Source organism: Pan troglodytes, chromosome 1 (genome assembly GCF_028858775.2).
Source record: "Pan troglodytes isolate AG18354 chromosome 1, NHGRI_mPanTro3-v2.0_pri, whole genome shotgun sequence".
NCBI lineage: Eukaryota > Metazoa > Chordata > Mammalia > Primates > Hominidae > Pan > Pan troglodytes.
The window spans coordinates 64,578,804-64,599,632 of NC_072398.2; the positions used below are offsets into that span (position 1 = coordinate 64,578,804).

General features: G+C 39.3%; 1 protein-coding gene across 2 annotated transcripts in view; it reads right to left on the minus strand.

Annotated features, from left to right (window-relative positions):
* C1H1orf21 (chromosome 1 C1orf21 homolog) overlaps positions 1–20,829 on the minus strand; it is a 241,417-nt gene that overhangs the window by 110,058 nt on the left and 110,530 nt on the right. For both annotated transcript variants that reach the window (NM_001242610.4, XM_063788786.1), the window contains one exon: positions 10,611–10,705. In NM_001242610.4, coding sequence (NP_001229539.1) covers positions 10,611–10,705 — 95 coding nt within the window. The remainder of the gene's footprint in view (positions 1–10,610; positions 10,706–20,829) is intronic.

Genomic DNA, 20,829 nt, shown 5'->3' on the forward strand with positions numbered 1-20,829 from the left:
TTATTCTCCCAGTATTCTGTTCCCGAATCAGAAACTTTGCTTCTGTTCAACACTTAAAACTTGGAAGACTGATTTAATAAATCTCTCATCCTTAGAGAATTAAACTCTACTCCAGCTCTACTCTAAATCAAATTACCACAGTGCCAGAATAATCTCTAAGACCTTGAATGTGCTTGGCTCATGTACACAAAAATGCTAGCTGGATATAGGAAGTCTTCCAAGATCAATGAAGGGGTATCATTCTTCTCTCTTATACCTTCTATGCCACAACAAACAGAATAGAATGACTCCTGCGAGTAAGGTTATTCCCTTAAGAAACTAAATGTTCAGGTAGATGGTGTCTGGGATCCTGATACTATTCCTTTAAGTATCTGGAAGAAGTTCAGGCTGATGTCACCATCACATAAGGCATGAGAGAATAAGGAGAGAGACTACTGAGTTAGAACCATGAGATCTTTGGGGATGAATCTGATGCTTTAAAATGGTATTTATTAAGCTGTCTAGGAAAGGGTATATCTTATCTGAATCAGATACCTAGAATCACTATCTATCTTCACTTTAGTTTGGGGAACACCTCAGTCCTCTAGAGGTCCCCAAACTATGAAGTACCTCCCTCAAGTCCAGAACTCTCTGTTATAATTCATCCCAGCACCACCCAGCCTGTGCTCAAATCCAATCTGTCCCTAGAAGGAGAGAGTGAGAAGAGAAGTAGTACTTCATATAGCTTGACACTTTGCCTATTAATACCGGTTTCACTCTTGTTGGTTTCTTTTACTTTATTCTCAAAAGTGCTAAGAATGTACAAGTGGCTTGGGAAATTGGGGCTATTCAAAGTCATGGTCTTTTGCATTAGTTGGTCTCTAAAAATAATTACTTGACCTTGCATTTGAGAGTGAGAACTCAAAGGTAAATAGTCATTTCTAAGATAAGCAGGAACAACCTTTACACAGAAAAGTCAGTTTGCTGTTATATTAGCTGCTCTACAGAGTCATAGGAAAAGTAAACATAGTACTTATTAAAGAGTTCAAATGGACTTGTAGAGGGTTCCTAAATATGAGAATATCTACAGGGGAATGTATATTACTATAACAAACATTTTATTAGTGATTGAAAGTTTTAACATTCATTTACAAGCCTTTTATTCCTCACAAGTTATATTCTAACAAATAGAGTAATATGACGACCGTGATCTTGAGCTCTTGGCTTTCCTACTGACCTACAGTGAATGAATGGAATTGCAGAATATCCTCTGGTTTATGTTTCAGGCTGCCAATCAATCAAATGCTTTGGAAAACACAAGCCCCCTTACAGGGTACTGCTTCAACCACAGCTTATTCTGCGGATCAGGGCCACTTCCCAGTTTTCACCAACTGGATGCCACTGCTCCAAAGAGCTCATATGAGCTTCTGAAGCATTTCATCTGATCAGGGATGCCTCCTAATTTCCAAGTCTTCATTTCTGCAGCTGGATGTTAATATGGTTTGGCTCTGTGTCCCCACCCAAATCTCACTTTGAATTGTACTCTCATAACTCCCATGTGTTGTGGGAGGGACCTAGTGGGAGATAATTGAATCATGGGGGCAGTTTCCCCCATACTGTTCTCATGGTAGTGAATAAGTCTCACGAGATCTGATGGTTTTATCAAGGGCTTCTGCTTTTGCGTCTTCCTCATTCTCTCTTTGCCGGCTGCCATCCATGTAAGATGGGACTTGCTCCTCCTTGCCTTCTGCCATGATTGTGAAGCTTCCCCATCCACGTGGAACTTAAGTCCAATTAAACCTCTGTCTTATGTAAATTACCCAGTATTGGGTATGTCTTTGTCAGCAGCATGAAAATGGACTAATCCAGTAAAGATGTCCTGACATGTAATGGAAATTTAATGCATTGGAGATAGGTAAGGAAACTCTCATAAGCTCCATAGGTGCAGGGGATGTAGTCATGCCTAAAACTTGATTTCAATCTCCTTTTCTGCTAATGCATATTAAAACATCCTGTTTTGTTTGTTTTAATTTTGTCATATAATTGTTTTCAGGAATTGATGACTGTGAAAGGGTGTTTCAAATTAGTCCTCAACTCTATAGATAAGACTGAAATCAAAAGCTCAACCAACCATGTTATATGTCATCAAAGAGAAAACAATCTTTTCATTTATACATAGATACCTGGAAACAGTAAATCAAATACCAATGTAGGCTGGGCATGGTGGCTCATGTCTGTAATCCTAGCACTTTGGGAAACCAAGGCAGGTGGATCACTTGAGGCCAGGAGTTCAAGACCAACCTGGCCATCATAGTGAAACCCCATCTCTACTAAAAATACAAAAATTAGCCAGACGTGGTGACAGGTGCCTGTAATCCCAGCTACTCAGGAGGCTGAGGCAGGAGAATTGCTTAAACCTGGAGGCGGAGGTTGCAGTGAGCCGAGATCACGCCATTGCACTCCGGCCTGGGGGACAAGAGCAAGACTCAAAACAAACAAACAAACGAAAACTAATGTAATATGTGTAAAGCTAGGAAATACAAGCAAACAAACAAACAAATAAAAAAATCCATCATCAAATGGCTTAATATTCTTAAGGGAATATGGGCTGATAATGACAAATGTTAATTAAAGAAATAATTTTCCTTAATGTCCTTAATATTTTCCTTAAATGATGTTTTGTTTTATAGTAAGAAGGAACACTTAAAAACTAAAATGGGAATGTCCTTTATCTGCCAAAATACTTACTTTAGAGAGGCCAAGGAATCTGAATACTGCCAAGTCTAGGGTAATATACTTTTAAATCATTTATATGCAAAACTGGTAACCTACGTAACGACGCCCGGTGATTCTCGAGTTTCCTTCTAACTGTGTTCTAACAGTCCTAATCTGTTATTCAGACTTCAGAGATGACTAAAAACTGAGGACATGTCAGATAAAGAGAAAATGTCATAATTCTACTTGCAGATTCCCAAGTAGTCAATATTGGACTTTTATTATTGTTATCTCCCTTTTTAAAAATCAATTTTAAAGCACACAGATAATATACTCATATTTTCTTGAAAAAATTAAAAACATTAAGTTTAAAGATAAAAATCCCCTTTAACCACCACATGCAATTCTTCTAATCCATTCCCACCTGACCCAACTCCACTAATAAAAGTAACAGGAAAATAGCCAAGAATGGCATCTTCTATGCCAGGAAGTGTTCAAAGAGGTTATAGGTATACCTTATTTAATTTTCATAACTTCCCACTAAAGTGGCTCCAATTATTCTCCCCATTTTGCAGAGCAGGAAACTGAGTCTTTACATTCTTAGGTTCCCCATCAACTCAGGTATCCACTGTTAGTAATTTGGGATACATCCACCCAGTTTTTAATCTATGAATAACTATACATATATGGATACCCACAGAAAATACAGTGTTGCTGTTTTATTTTGTTTAATAAAACCTTAAATGGCATCATGCTATACATATCCATTCCGCAATCTACATGATTTTTCCATGGCAGCTCATAGAATTCTAACTCTTTCTTCTTAATTGCTGCCTTGTATAATATAGCTGTATTATTCTTGTATCGACAAGCAGGGAGGTTATTTTCTAATTTTCACTAATATAAACAATGCTGTAGTGAACAAGTCTTGTGCAAGCTTCCTCATGCACATGGGCAGCTGCTAGGGTGGACAGCAAGATGTGGAAGTGCTGGGTTATGGGTGTGCATGTTTAAACTTTAACAGATGTTGTTAAACTATCCTTCAAAATGTTTACCATTAGTATTTGAATACCTATTTTCCTGTAATCAGGCCAAAATCTGATATTATCAAACTTCAACATTTTGCCAATCTAATGGGTGAAAAATGGGATCATGTCATAATCTGCATTTCTCTGATTACAATAAAAGTCCTATTAGGCAACACCATCCAAACTGGTAATTAAACAATCTAGTGAGTTAAATGTATATATACATTAAATATATGATTTTCTTTTAAATTATATGAATGTGTATTTCCTCTTTTTAGAGACAGGGTCTTGCTCTGTCACTCAGGCTAGAGAGCACTGGCATGATCAGAGCTCACTGCAGCCTTGAATTCCTGGGCTCAAGCGATCCTCCTGCCTCAGCCTGCTGAGTCACTGGGACTATTGGCATGCACCACAAGGCACAGCTAATTCTATTTTTACTTTTATTTTTGTAGAGACAGAGTCTTGCCATGTTGCCCAGGCTGGCCTCAAAGTCCTGGCCTCAAGTGATCCTCCCACTTTGGCCTCCCAAAGTGCTGGAATTATAGGCATGAGCCACCGCACCTAGCCCACTCCCATTTTTTGATGTAGGAACAAGGCTTCTCCTTTAAGCAAGGAACCACTGACTAGGGCTGCACATTCACCTTCTGCACTGACCATATCATCTCATCTAAGATTCTCTGTTTTGGTTTCTTATGTGAAGAGGGAACGTAAAGACCTTGTGAAATAATCTGAGCACAGAATTTAACACCAAGCTTTTAGTAATTTGCCTTCATCAAGACTTTCCAAAGCATTTGGCTTAATTTTCACTGAAACAGCTCTTTCCATACTTGTGTTTCATTGGCTTACATATTATTTAACTAAATTACATAATTACAATGGCTTTCAACCAGTATGAACCAGTTTGGGAACCAGCAAACCAGCTCTTGGAAAACACACAATTAACTGTGGGAGCAAATGCATAGAGGTGTTCTAGTGAATAGCCTACCAGTCATCCAGGCAAGCATGCTTTGGCTGCAGCCAGTATCTTTCAGAGAGAGATTTGCAGAGCTGGTTAAGAGGGTATCCACTGTTCTAGTGATACGGAACATATTTTCATATGCTTATCAACCAGTGTCCTCTACTGTAAACCATCTGTTCATTTATCTATTTTTCTAACAGATTATCTTTTTCTCAATTATTTACATGCTCCTTCTGAATCCCAGTCATTAATCCTTTGTCTTTTATTTATCATAAAAGTTTCCTCCCAGGATTTTGCCCATCCATAAACTACTTTTTATAGTTATTCTGCGTTACCAAAATATTTAATTTCAATGTAATGAAAGAAAGCTTTTTCTTCATAGCTTTTGCTTTCCCTCCCTTTGCTTAGGTTGTAAACATATTCTCACATAATTTCTTCTAATACTTTAATACAGTGGTCCCCAACCTTTTTGACACCAGGAACTGGTTTCATGGAAGATAATTTTTTTCACAGACCAGGGTGAAGGGGCAAAGGGGTGGAGCTTCAGAATGAAACTGTTTCACCCAGATCATCAGACATTAGTTAAGAATCTCATAAGGATCATGCAACCTAGATCCCTCACTTGCACAGTTCACGATAGGGCTTGTTCTCCTATGAGAATCTCATGCCACTGCTGATCTGACAGGAGGCAGAGCTCAGGTGGTAATGTGAGCAATGAGGAACAGATGCAAATACAGATGAAGCTTCGGTCTCTCACCCGCCTGCCGCTCACCTCCTGCTGTGTGGCCTGGTTTCTAACAGGCCACCAACTGGTACTGGTCCAGGGTCTGAGGCTTGGGGACCCCTGTGTCAATAATTAATAATTTTGTGATTCTCCAGGTTCCAGATGAGGAACTGAAAGTTTTTGACATTTGGCCAAAATTATAAAGCTAGAAATGGTGAAGCTAGGCCCCATACTGATACTTACCTATGTATACTCTCCAAAGCAAATGCTACTACTTTACACCACCATCCTTAAGATGGAATTAAAGTCTGAGAGAAGCAAAGTGGAATATATGACATTAAGCAGTGATGAAAACTGGGATAATGAACATCTTCATATTGTGAGTACATAAATGACTGACATATAAATCATTCATCATCAGCCTCAGAAAACCAGCACGATCTTCTCCATTGCACAGCCCTGATGTCAAGAGGCTCAAGAGACTGGAGGTCTGTGGCAATTATTGAGCAACCACTAGGTGCTATGAACTCTTAGGTGCTAGACACTTAACTATAGGCCAAAAAGATAGTTTTTAGCCTCATGAGCTTACAGTCCAAAAGAGGAACACATATTAAGCAGATCATACACAGTTATCCCAAAACAGTTGTGTTAAGTACTATAAAGAACTTGGATATAATCCGAATGAATAACAGAGAATCTTTAAAAATGAACCACTGATGATGAGGCCTGCTGTGAGCAAGGAGGGCAGTGGCAAGACAGAAACCAAAGCCTCCTGTGGGCACAGACCACCTAGGGAGGGCCTTGAAGTAGACCTTGGAGTCTTAAGAGGCTTTCTTTGACCACTGTCTCTTCTTTTTCTTTTGGCTGCCCCATTTACACTCAAGTGATACAGTCTGGCTCTGTGTCCCCACCCAAGTCTCATTTTAAATTGCAATCTTCACTTGTAAGGGGAAGGACCTCATGGTAGGTGATTAGATCATGGGGGCAGTTCCCCCATGCTGTTCTCATGACAGTGAGTGAGTTCTCATGAGATCTGATGGTTTTATAAGGGGCTCTTCTCCCCTTCACTATGCACTTCTCTCTTCTGCCACCATGTGAACAAGAACGGGTTTGTTTTCCCTTCTACCATGATTGTAAGTTTCCTGAGGCCTCCCCAGCCATGCGGAACTGTGACTCAGTTAAACCTCTTGCTTTATATATTACCTAGTCTCAGATATGTCTTTATAGCAGCATGAAAACAGACTAATATATCAAGCGTTCAGCCATCAACTTGATCTAAATGTATACCTATAGGCCCAACTATGCCTATTCATTCATTCTTCTGTTCATTCAAACCAACAAAAATATTCTGAACACCTGACATGTCTCAAGCAATGCTGCTGAGCTGCACACCTTCATTTCCATCTCTTCACCAGAGTTTTTCCACATGAATGTTCTACAAGTTCCTAAAGCTCTGCTTGCTCAAAACCAACCTCTATTTTCACATAGTACCCTGAATTGTGGTAATTTAGGTCACATGCCTGCTATCTGCTACCAGAAAGTGGGTTCCCAAGGGGGGTTTATGTATGATGTGCTTTTGTCTCCCAGATAATCTGACTGCCTAAGAATCAGGTGAAGTTCTGTTACTGCACTTATTACATTGTTGTATGATCCATGGTTTAACTTTTTCTTTTGTGTACTATACTTTGAGCTTTTTAAAGATTAACAGGAATAAATAATGAATGAATGGACGGATACCTTATAATTTCCTCAAACACAATCTTCCTACTGATTTCAACATATCATTACGCTCACTACTTACTCTCACCACCACCAACTCATCATCGTTCCAGCGGGTCCAAATCTTGGCATTACCATCTCCTGATTCATTGGTCTTCTTTAATATCTAATGAGCTGTCAAATCTTGTGCTTCTACTTCTGCAACCTTACCCAAATCTTTTCTACTCTCCCTGCCAACACCTTGGTTCAGACTTACTACCTCTTGAAAAAATTATTGTGACTGGTCTCCCATTTTGGTTCCCCAACCAAATCCATATTACACCAGCTGTTGCCACATAAACATTCCTGAATTGTAATCCCATTCTACCAATCCCCGGTTTATGACCACTCAAAGCCTCCATTTAATCCACTGCATTAATTTTAGACCTCTTGGCTGGACATTAAGGCTCTATACATTAGCCCATCTAGGTTTTGATTCTAATCTCCCACTGCTTCCCTACTGACACCTACTCCTCTTCTCTGCCATTTCCCAACCAAAAGGACTATGTGCTTTTTATTAAATATATCTTATGTTTTCCACCTGTTACTTCTGCTTGGGCACTTGTCCCCAATTCCATACTTTGAGGCCCATCGTAAATGTCAGCTTTTTCATGAAGTAGGTCCTGATGCCCCAATAGACGAGTTCTCTGCCTCCTTTGAATAGCTGCAGCTCTTTGTATTTCTTTCTCAAAGTTCAATCTCACCTTGTTTTACTCATAGTCATTTCATACTTACCTTGTCCACTGCAATACAAGCACCCTGAGGATCAGTGGTTTCCTTATTTATCTGTTTCTCTGCAGTCTAGTGCAAAGGCACTCTCTTTGCAAGAGGCAATCAAATATTTGTTGAACTGAGCGAAAATATACTGTAAGCTCCTTGAGGACTGTGACTTCAAGTACTCTGTGTCTCTCAAAACTTAGTGAGTGTTTTGTACATAATAGGTACTAAATGAATACATAATAAGTATTCATTTAGAAACCTCTCACCAATTAACATAAAGCAAAAAAGAAAGAAACCTGATTTTAACACTCTTTATTCTTTCCTTTTGTTTTGTATGATGATGCCTAACTCTTACAGGTGGTGCTTATCATGTGCTAAGCACTGAACTCAGTCTTACGACTATCATCTCACGCAGTACTCACAGCAGGACTATGAGGCACTGTTTTTTCCTCACGTGATGGGTGGGAGGTTTAGAGAAATAAAGAACTTGATCCCACAGTGAGCAAGTGGCAGAGCTGAGACTGGAACCCTAAGTCCTCACCATCATGCCATACTTCCTTGGTTGTGTTTGCTGAGCCCCTTCAATGCAACAGTTTGAGTTTAAATAAACTTTTAAAAAACACTGTAACCTACATCTTAGTATCATTCTTAAAGTAAGTATCAAGAACTTCTCGATACTTATTTTAAAGGTGTTTTTTATTTTAAAAAAAGAATTGTTAAATCTATTTTATCCACCTTCCAATGTTAAGCTTCAAGTTTAGGAGGCTATTGGTATTTTTTCAAATGATGTGTATGGTCAATACTTGATTATGTTCCCCAAAGGATGGAGTAGGTAACAAAGACAACAAATTACCAAATAACTGAACAGTCACTTAATTTTGGAAAACAGTCTAGAAATTTCAGATCAAAGATAGCTATTTACTCCCCATTCCCCATGCAAACCTTTACACACTTGAAGGGTATTGGGATCCTGGACTCTGTCTGGCTGGCAGAGCAAAGGGGCGAGGCTTGTCACAGATAATCCACAAATAAATCAGAATGACCAAATATTTTTCTCTCTTCAAATCCCTATTCAGTCTGATTCTGACCACAATGCTGAAAAAGAATACACCAAGTACCAAGTAGTTGACAGACTGCAAAACTGCGAGAGAAGGAAAAAAGTTATACTGGTCCTAAATATGATGATGAAAGCACACTGAGAAAAAACTCACAAACTATAGAAGGTGTTGCTTCTTTGGTTCTAGAGACATAAGCATGTGAAGCAGAGACACACATTAGTAGATTTAAGGAGAAACCACTGCCAGACTACTCACAAGTAGCTCTCTAGCCTCTACAGTAAATATTATTATTAAGGATGAGATTGATAACTCAAGCTGAAACTATATCAAGCAAGTACAAACTCTGTTGTTTAGTAAAATAAAGTAGAAAAATGACTACTGATATTTCAATACTCAGGTCTTCGATTTATCCATTCAAAACAAAATAAACACCATGTAGGCAGTATGGTAATATTAACTTTTAGTATTTAGTCATAGCTACTTTCCTGGATTTAAGTGTTAATGTTAAAATACATTATCACTCTAGATATGATGAATCTCTGTGTCTTAAGTGATGCTTTAAAATCCAAATCCCATTTATGAAGCAAGACTTCATTATCTAGAGTATATTTTCATTCTTTGAAAATGATCTAAAATATTCACTTGTTGATACTTCAGTATTTCAAGTTATAGATAATATATTCAGAAAAGAATTAGGGGAAAGAATCAGCCTCCAATATTCACAAATGTGTAATGGAAAATAACAGCCCTAAATACTCCTGTGCACTGCTTAATATTCTGCCAAATTCCTCTGCTGTAGCAGAAGTCATTAAAACAAAAACAAAGCACATTATAAAAAAAGAGTTTAAGTCAAGTGAAAGTATTATATGACATTGCGAGCTTCTTAAAAATACCTTTTTAACTCAGTTATGAAAAAAAGCAAATATAGGTAATCAAAAAATAAAGTATAAACAACAAAAACAATTTTGCTCCAATACAACTGAGTAAATACATATTCTTAACAATTTGTAACTGCTTTTAAGAAATCATCTATATTATAATTACCTAAATGTTTTTATAGATATGGGATGTTAAGACGGAATGTGTATACTGATTCCTACTCAAAAAAGGGATTCCTAACTTCCTGTTTCAGATCTTCACAATTCTCACATAAACTCAAAACCCACAATACCCTTAATATTGTGAATGTGAAGTACTGACTCTCTGCAGAAAGACTTATCTTGAAGTAAGTTGCTTTTCCTTTGAAAATGACCTTTGATTCCTTTGAAAAGCAACTTTGTCAACATTACATGTCTAGAATAATGAAACAACCATTCATCCTGATTTGGATATGAGTTAAAAGAGGTAGAAAAAAACAAAACTAAAACAATCCTCCCCTCACAAACCTCAATCCTACTTCATTATTTTTCCCTTAAATTTAGCTATTTTAAAACACTAATAATTTTGCTATATTTTCCCTGGAGCATTCCCCATCAAGATTAAAGAAGGGCTTATTCAGAGACAAACAGGATACAGGAGTAATGGTGCAGCTTCCAGGCAAGCTATAAATAGCTGCAGCATTTTCAAGAAATCTTGTGCCAGTATGTAAGTTGCAGTTAAAACATGCAGTGCAGATTTTATTACAATAGTGTCACCAAAATTCATTGTTAAGTGAGAAAATCAATTCTTACCAAGTTTTCTTGGTTCCTGGCTGCTATTTTCTGCTCTTCTTCTGCCCCATTTTTCATGTATTTGACCTCTTCCACTGGTTTGATCCTATACTCATCTGAGTGCCAAAAAAAGAAAACACATTTTATAATTTTTTTCCCAATAGTAGAAAAGTGTCAGTCAGAAAATCCCAATAGTGTAATTTGCTAGACCCTTTCGCCTGTGGCCTTCATATGTGGTTCATTTGGAACAATCTGGAAGAAGCTTAACCAGGCATCTTAGATCTTTTTATGAGCCCCTCTCCTCTGTCTACTAGAAAAAGCTCAGCATCACGAATGCTTCTAATCAAAGTGTCACTGCCTGGTCCTTCCATAGAGAGCAAATGCTGCAGAGGAAACAGGATACTCCATCTCTAAAGACTTTTTGAAATGTATGTTACACTAGGACATATCACAGAATTGTCTGATAAGATTCAAGAGAATATTCTTATTTTTCTCCAAGAGAGTATTAGTCCAAAATGCCTGTGCCAACAATTTTCAGTGATATATTCATTCTTTAATTTCTCTTTTGAAAAAACAGAGTAAGACTAAAGAGTTATATTGATAAATAGAAACAACTGAAGAATTGAGACTTTTCTTTCTGTGATCCCTATATTAAATTTTAGCAGTCTGCAATTATTTCACATTAATATATATATATTTATTTCATATATATATTTATTTCATATATATGTATATATACACTTTAATTCAATCTCTCTGTAAAGTCATATGCATGAAGAGCTATTATACCTAACAGATGAAATGGTAGGTACATCAGTCAAGGCTGGAGAGTATAGTGGGATGTGGATGGGACCTAGCCTCCGCAACAGCCAGACAGAGAACACAGATCCCAGTATCAATATACACCATAGAACAAACTCAGGAAAACTTGCAGCTTCAGTTCTCCAGAAGACTGATCACTATGATGACATTTCCATCAGATTCCTGTCAACAGGAAATGATTTGAGCGCACTAAAGTCAAAAATAGGTGTGACTCTGAATCACTCTTAACCCAATTTGTGGGAAACATCACAGAAATTGTGAAATTAGAAAATATCATCAACCAACAAACTAACGATTGTCTGGCATATAGCATGAAGTAATGTCTAATTATAGGAACCACCTGAAAGACAGCTGTCTATCACTAAGAGAGTTTATATTTCAGTTCAGAAAGTTGCAATATATTTTCTTATTAACTATGATTAAATGGGTAAAAAGACTATATTCTTATTTAATTTCTTATCTTAGTATCTATAACACCACTTTCTAATATAGTATCAGGTTTCCTCATCATATCACCCCTTAACACACAACTCCCAAAGATGTTCGTCACAGTAATATTTCTGCAAGTAATTATGCTGTTCAAATGTTTCTCAAAATTATCATTCTTAAGAATGTAATACATTTGCATGTATCTGAATAAAGACTTCATGTTCACTAAGCCAACTGTTTTTTCCACCTGACAATTTAGAGTTATTATTGATTCTATTTTTTTGTAAAGATATTAGAAAGACTAGTGTGAGGTTCAGTAATGAGCCCTTTAGGAATACCAGGTCCTAAATATATTAATAAGTTAATCAACAGATTCTGATCCACAATTACAACACAAAAGAATTCTACATACCAACTTGGTATTTTGAAGAGACAAAAATGAATGTAAATTAATAATACTGACAAATTTGATGAAGGATTATTTACTGAGAATTTGGAAAAACAATTGCTAATTAAAAAAGAGAAGACACTGACAAATTTGCCCCCAACACAATTACACAGAGATAAAAATAAAAGTTAAAAAAAAAGGTAAAAATGGGCCTCCCTAACTTCAGTTTGGGACATTAATATTTATAAATCCTGGCAGGCTGAGATAATTACTATTAATAATATTTTTTTTTTTTTTTTTTTTTTTTTAGACAGAGTTTCATTCTACTGCCCAGGCTGGAGTGCGATGGTGTGATCTCGGCTCACTGCAACCTCCGCCTCCCGGGTTCAAGCAATTTTCCTGCCTCAGCCTCCTAACTAGCTGGGATTACAGGAGCCTGCTACCATGCCTGGCTAATTTTTTGTATTTTTAGTAGAGACGGGTTTTACCATGTTGGCCAGGGTGGTCTCGAACTCCTGACCTCAGGTGATCCATCTGCCTTGGCCTCCCAAAGTGCTGAGATTACAGGCGTGAGCCATCATGCCTGGCCTACTATTAATAACCTTTAACTGAACTAAATTATGAACTTAATTGCTAATGGTGAGTTTCTAATTATTTAAATACACAGAACACTGATATAAATATATATATGTGAATATATACATGTCTATATATATATGTGTGTGTGTGTATATATATATATTTCTTTATGTATCACAAGTGGATTCTATGATTTTGTCTGTAGGATGGGGAAGAGGGTAACATTTTTGGACCTAAGCAGAACCTTCTGAAAGACCCAGATGGCCCCTTGCCCACTGTGTGGTGAAGGTTTCTCCTAGGGAGGAGATGCCCTTGCACTTGCCCACTGTCCTCTCCCGTCTGCCAAGCCACAGACTAGTGCAGACATACTCTGAACAGCCCAGTGACATTCAGTCTTCATTTTCTTATCCCTCCAGGGAACACAACTAAATTGAAGGTAGTGGACAAACTATTACTACTTTTCCAATATGTTTTTCCAATGAAATGGAAAAGCTACTGGCTACCTGACTTTCAAAAAGCAGCATTATTCTAAACACAGGCCATTTTTTAAATCAAGACAGAATCCCCACCAATTTAGACAGAAGATAGGCTTTAACATGTCATTAACAACCCTGGCTGGCTAGCCAACGTGGTGTTAAGAGGAACACAATAAGATTGGATACAAAGGAAGAGAAAACAAACAGCCACGACTACAAAGCCAGACCTATCATTATTACTTACACAACACACCGCACAAAATCCATCATGGTATAAAACAAAAAAAGCTGGGCAAGATCCTTCAATAGGCCACAATTTGTACAAAGCAAATATTTAAAAATGGTCTGTCACATTCTCAAAGGCTCGTGCTGGGAAGGAAGATATCCATCTGGAAACAGACATCTCATCAGCAAATGCACCACACATTCCCAAGGCAAGGCAGCCATCAGGAACGTCCTACCTCACCAACCAGCCTCTGAGCGAATGAATGAAGCATTTTGGGTTACGACAGTAAAACAATCACTACCAAAATCCAGTTTTCCTTTTGTTGAAGACATGGGGGATTAATTTGAGACTTTAGGTTCCCTTTATCAGAGCCCACACTGGAGGAAATGGAGACAGCCACCGTTACAGCCAGAGGGTCCTGGCAGCAGAAAAACGTGCCAACTCGAGGAAGAGCAGGGAGACACAGGACCTGTCTTCCTTCGGCTCCCCCCAGCTCCCTTGCACCTGTTCACAATTTTTCTTTTCTTCCTGTTGATCTTGTCAGGTGGCTTATTAAAATGCACGTCGGGAACAGTAGGCTGACTCCTGTTCTCTGCATGTAAACAGTTGCAGGCTGTGCTAGTCAAAATAGATCTGGGGTAAAAGCAACGCCTGGGTGATATTTTTAGCATTTTATTCCTCAGATTACATCCAAGTGGGGCTGGGATTGTTCAGTGGCATTGATCAAAAGAAGACTAGGTGAGAAGGTGTCAGAGTAGATTCAAATTTTCATCATTTTAGAAAACTGTAAGATCCCTTCTGATCTCAAACAGTAGTGGGTACAGTCTGTTTCTGCCGTTTTTCCTGCTTCTCCCTTGAACATGTACATCTATGAAAATTTTTAACTTTTTAATAATCCTGACATGCCAAACTCATTCCAGCAACCATTTCTCTAGTTGATTCATTTAAAAGTCAGCTCTATTAATTACAAAGGTAACCTCGTGGCAGATCTTCTATCTGCAAAGCTTGGAAGGAATGGGGTCTGACCCATGAGTTCTAGTTTTGTAGCTAGCAATAGGTCAGAACCTAACATCTTTATTGGGTTGAACACAAGTTTGTTGGAGAGGAATTAAAGAGCAGAGAAGAGTGAAGGCATCAATCACTTCAGCATAGCTAACTATGGTTTACTTCTACACTGTCCTCATCTGGAAGGTGTACACTCAGTACAGTCTGAGTACCTATGTGCTGGGCTCTGTACTAAGCGATGCAGGGATATAGAGGAGAGGGGACGGAGGACAGCAGAGAGCGCCCAAGGAAAACCAGCTGTCTTGAGGGGAAGACTAATGCTCTGAGAACCCATCTTCTACTTGACTGATCACAGATAACTAGGGCTGACTCTAAATTTGGAGTAAACTTACACACAAAGACTCAGCTAAAGAACCTCATATACCACTATCAATTCCCTGAGTCAGGAAGTCCCTGAACGATAACTACTGTCCTCACTAGTAGAAAGTGATTTAGTCAGTTCCAATGTAATAGTCATTATTAAGCAACTTTTAGGGTAGTTATAAACTTCCTAACAAGAAGCTTTGGTACACTTAGTATAAAATATTCTCAGTTCCTTCCAGAGTTTGCTTCAAATTAACCTAATAGAGGCAAACATTTCAAAATAAGATTGCTTGATACATCTTTTTTTTTTTTTGAGACAGTTTCTTACCCTGTCACCCAGGCTGGAGTGCAATGGCATGATCACGGCTCACTGCAACCTCCATCTCCCAGGCTCAAGTGATCCTCCCACCTCAGTATCCTGAGTAGCTGGGACCACAGGTGCACACCATCATGCCTGCCTAATTTTTGTATTTTTTCTAGAGGCAGGGTTTCACCATGTTGGCCAGGCTGGTCTTAAACTCCTGGACCCAAGCAATCCTCCCACCTCAGACTCCCAAAGTGTTGGAATTACAGGTGTAAGCCATCATGCCCAGCCACGTTAAGTTCTAATAATCTAAAAATATGATTTGTTAAAAGTAACAAGCAGGAAAATGATGTCTTTAAGTTTGCAGAGACTAAACATGAAAGGTGTCTGACCACTGTATCTCTACGAGGGGAAGTATAAAGACTGTACATATTTGTAAATATCCCTTATGATACCTCATAATCCAAAAATGTTAATGTCACTAAGACAGCAATTCTCATATGCCTTTTGTATCCTTATTCACTACTGAAACCTAATGCTTATTTACATTTAAATCATAGATAAACAAGCAAACGAAAAAAAACAGAAATGAAAAGCCCTGTGGTGGTGCTTATTATTGCCTTGGTGGTTGCTATGGTTTGAATGTTGACGTTCCCTCCAAAATTCATGTTGAATTTAATTCCCATGACGGTGGTATTGAGAGGTGGGGCCTTTGGAAGGTGATGAAGTCATGAGGGCTCCACCCTCATGAATGGGATTACAGCCCCTTGTAAAAGGCCTTGCAGGCGTGAATTTAGCCTGCTTACCTTCCACCTTCTGCCATGTGAAGGCACAAACAGACTCTCATCAGATACAAAATGCAGGCACCTTGGTCTTGGACATCCCAGCCTCTAGAACTGTGAAAAATAAATTTCTGTTGTTTGCAAATTACCCAGTCTGTGGTATTTTGTCACAGCAGCACAAATGAACTAACACAGTGGTGTAAGACTCATCTCAGTGCAGCCTCACTAATAAAGGGTATTATCATTTTGTAAAATATGTAATAAATTGAAGGATGAAAATGGTATCTAATTTTTATTTTTGTTTAATGTTTTAAAATTTACTAGTGACACTGGATACTTTTCCTATGTGTTGATCATTTATTTGTATTTCTTTATTTGTGAAGTGTCTCTTCATATCCTTTGCCCTTTTTTTCTTATTAGAGGTGTGGTGTTTTTCTTATTGACTTCTATGAACTCCCACAAATCACACCATTTTATGGGCATACTTCTGGCCCAAAAAGGTCTGAGCAAAAATACCTCTTGATTTTACTCCAGACATAAAGATGGAAGAAAATATCTGCTTTCTGTCCTTGAGTCAAGTGCTGGGCACTATCCCCTGCTATCCTTTCTGTGTTTCTTCTTTACTTCAACAATATTTATAAAGCACCTACTGTGTGCCAGAGACAACACTCAGCCCTGGGATTACGTCTAGGAAAGGAAGCAGTCAGTCCCTGTTCTAAAGGAGTTAATGGCCAGTAGGAGAGGATGTAAGAAAATAAGAAAGTAGTGCGTACAGTTTTTATGGCCATGAAAAGCACATGTGGGGGTGGTGGTTATAAGAATAGAAAGAAGAGACCCCTAACCAAGGTTAAGCGGAGTCTTGGAGGATGTGATATTTCTCAGTGGAGTCCTGAGGAACACAGCTCCTATGTGTGGGAAGGAGCTTTCAGGCAAGGGGTCAGTGAATTCCAAAGCCAAAGGGAGCACAGCAAATGGGGGGAACAGCAAGTCATGCAACATGGCAGACATGCAGAATTCCAGGAGGTAAGACAGGTGTAACGAGAAAAGGCTGATAGGGCTACAGGAACCGAAGACCTTATACAAGTCTTACTAAGGAGTTAGGCTCCATTCTGAAGGTGATATGGCCTCCCCGGCCAGTGTCCAGGCACTGAAGCTGCCATTAATAGGCTAAGCCTCTTTCCTCTGGCCTGTCCTCAAGCATCTCCTCTGGGGAGACTCCTAACCAGCTTAATCCAGGGCTTTCTGCCTCTCTCTGAAAAAAGGCAAAGGTGGGATTGATTAATACATCCTGAGATGGACCAGTCTGTTGAGGCAGGTGAGGAAGAACACACGGGGAAGACTAGGAAGGAGCCAGAGAAGCCACAGCAAGTCTCAAGAGGGAAGAAGGGTCAGCTGCCGGGGGGCTGGGAGTATGAGGCTTAAGATGCAACATATCCCAGGGCCTTGTTTCCTGCCTCCTCCAACAGACATGCCTTCACCTGAAGACCAGGAGGCATCACTGTCCTCAGAATGAGGAGCAGTCATGACTTATTCTAGGGGAAAAAGAGAATGCCACTGAATCATGATCCCAGCTCCTTCTCCTTCAACTGTCACTGAAACAGCACACCAGTGAATTACAATGAACACAGCACTGGCTTCAAAAGGCCTTTCTCTTCTGCACCTGGCTTTGTGACTTCCCAGCTGTGTGCTGTGGAGATTGAGTATAGACCTCTCTGGGTGAACTGAATGAGCTGAGATGCATATGCACAGGATGAAATAGTCTCTTAGCAATCCTAGGGTCTTGCCCATGTTTTTGAGAGCACAAGATGAAAGGCGCCCTCAGCTGCAAGGAGGAAAGGGTGACCTTAGGGTTCAGAGGTTCTATAAGAAGGATCAAAATGATAAAGCTTCTGTCACGACAGCACCTTTAATAATTAAGAGGTCCAGGACCTGCAGGCCCCATTCCTGAATCATTTTATCATTCCCGAGGCCAGACAACACATTTCCTTCATTCATCTGGGGTTCATTATTCAGTGACCAAGGAACTATTATCCAGTCATTAAGGGCCCTGGAATATTCATCTTCTGACAAGCTCCGACAAAAGACACAACCAGATCCAAATCCAGCCTGGACTCTTTTAGGAAGGTGCACTGCAAACCAAGGCTCTCTATAGCAGGAGGGGGCTTAACACCTGTGCTGTACAGTAATCATTCCCAATCAAGGAACAGAATGAGTGGCCAAGGATTCGGAGCCACTTCCAGAAAGGGAAGACACGCATGGTTGTTCTGAGAGACATTTATCTAATTTCTCAAGAGTCCTTCTCTGACTCTCCTACTGCTCATTTTCCACCCACTGAAGAACTGCTGGGACTCTTGAAGTCGCAGGTCAGCTAAATCCTCTCAACTATTCCTAGCAGGATTCCTGTTATCCTTGGTAACCACTCAGGATAAAAGGCTGTCCTAGTCAGCTATCCTCTCCCCTGCTTTGACTTAATCCTCATGTCTACCCTACGAGGCCAGTATCATGACTCTCTTTTACAGTTGCAGAGAGATTTGTCCTTGGTTGGTTAGTCACAGGGTAGTGCTGGGCTCAAATCCTGGTTGGTCTGAGTCTAGAGACAGGCTCTTAACTACCAAGTCAGTTTTTTTTTTTTTCCTACCACAAAGCACAAGAAGTAATTTTTTCAGGAGATGATGTAGGAATAAAGTATATCAGAAAGAATGTGGACACATTTCCAAATCATAATCCTTTGTAAATCACAGAGAGATGAGCAAAAGTTAGAAGTACATCTAGCCTTCATGGATAACATCAGAAAAACTACCATATCCTCTCTTGTCACCTCTCTGGGGCCTTTATCAGTGGGAGAATACCAGCCCTGTGCTACTTACGTTAGGAATTCGTGTGATATCCCAAGGAAATGCTGTGAAATCTTGCGTTAAAATGATGATTTGACCACCACTGCATCTAAAAGGAGAAAACTGAAGTTTTTCTCCAATATATGGTAATTAATGCAATGTCTTTACAACTTGTCTTAAAGTAACTTCATTTTAAGGCCTGCTGATATTCTGCTAGAACTTAGACATATATTCTTAGCATTAAGGCCAAGCAATAAAATCAAGGATATTTTCCTTCACTAAAGTGAACAGGAGCAGAAAGGGGAAGAGGAGGAGGAGGAAGGGGAGGAGGAAGAAGAGGGGTAGGAGGAAGAAGGGGAGGAGGCAGAAGAGGAGGAGGAGGAGGATAAATGAGAGCTACCATTTACAGAGCCCTTTCAATGTTCTGGATCTAGTTCTGAAAGTTTCACATATAACCCATTTAATGCTGACAACAGCTTTATGAAGTGGAACCATTAATGTCTCCATCATAAAGAAAAGGAACTAAGGCACAGTTATCTAGCTGTACATCTACAGAGTGGTGGGACTGGGCCAGGCCTTGAACCCAGTGGTCTGATTCAGAGCCCATGCTCTTATTAGTGTTTCCCACAAATGGGTAGTGAAGTAAATTTCTGATAAAATGAAAAGTTCTCTTTGTATACTGATATCCATTACAAAACCTGCAGGACTACAGCACTTCACAAAATGCATCATTTCCACAAACAGTGATGTTCTTTTTCAGGGTAAACTACATTGCAATAACAGCAAATAAGAAAAGATACTAATATAGTATCTCACATGCCCTCCTTTGTATATGAAATCAATGAAACTCCACCATCATCAGGAGGACCTGAAACATGAGTTGTTTTTCCAGGGCTAGGAATAAATGTCTGCTGACTCATCTGTAGTTACTTCTTCACTGCCATCAAGACTGACGGTTATGGATTTACAGGATGGCTGTTAGGATTAGGAAATTATATGATCATTCCAAAAACTCTTCTTCATTTGTGTGACTGCCTTCTGAACATTTAACAATTTGGCCAAAGGTGAGAGAGAGAGAGAACGCATAGACATACACGCATGGATGCATGTCTTAAGGAAGAAATATATCTTAATGATCTTTATGCGCATCTGACTTAATTCATTTAATTGGATTCGGTCTTAAGTGAATTTCGGTGAATGAAAAATTCTCAGATAACAACCATCACAGAATAAAGCATTAGCCTTTGAGCATCTCAGGCCCCCACCCCCAAGCCACCTGGTGGAGGAGAGCTGCCTTTGGCCAGATGGGCTAGTGCACTTTTGTGATGCAGATTGGGGAAGGGGTGAGGAGGTTAGTGGGAGAATTGTGGCGGTCTGGATTGACATTGGAAAGAGCAAAGCTAATGAGCGGCAGAGAATAGATACAGCAAGGCACTGAAAGCCCAGAGTAGGCTGAGCAGGAGGGAAAGTTTTGCAGAAGATGAGAGAGATGAGAGATTTTTGAGGTAGAAGAGAGACAGATGAAAAGTCATCAGAGTGGCAGAGAGCTATAGATTCTTGGAGGGGCAGGCTTCAGAATGTTGTGCTGTGGTTTATGAATGAGATTATTCAGTATAAATTTAAATTGGTTTTCAGTGATATTTGGTGCTTCTTTTCATATGTCTCTGGGCTGAAGCTGGCTTCCAGGAGGCCTGACTTTATCTGGGTTATACAACTTTTAGAAAGAATTCAGTGGCTGCAAAATCATTAACGAAATAGGAAGAAACTGGACAGAGTCATTTTCAGCTCAAGTAATTCTCTTGTATGAGCACTGCCAATGAATTTTTAAAATGGAAAAATACAACTGAAATATCTTCTGTGATAAAATTACATCATTTCTCTCTTTATAAAAAATATGCATGACTTGACTTTCCACTGCAGATCTCCCAAAATCAGTGCTCATATTCGTGAAGAAAGCCCCCTGAAAGCTGGTGGGAGCACCCACTCTCGTGTGTGCACGCGGGGAGGCAGCAGGCAATCCCTCTCCTTCTTT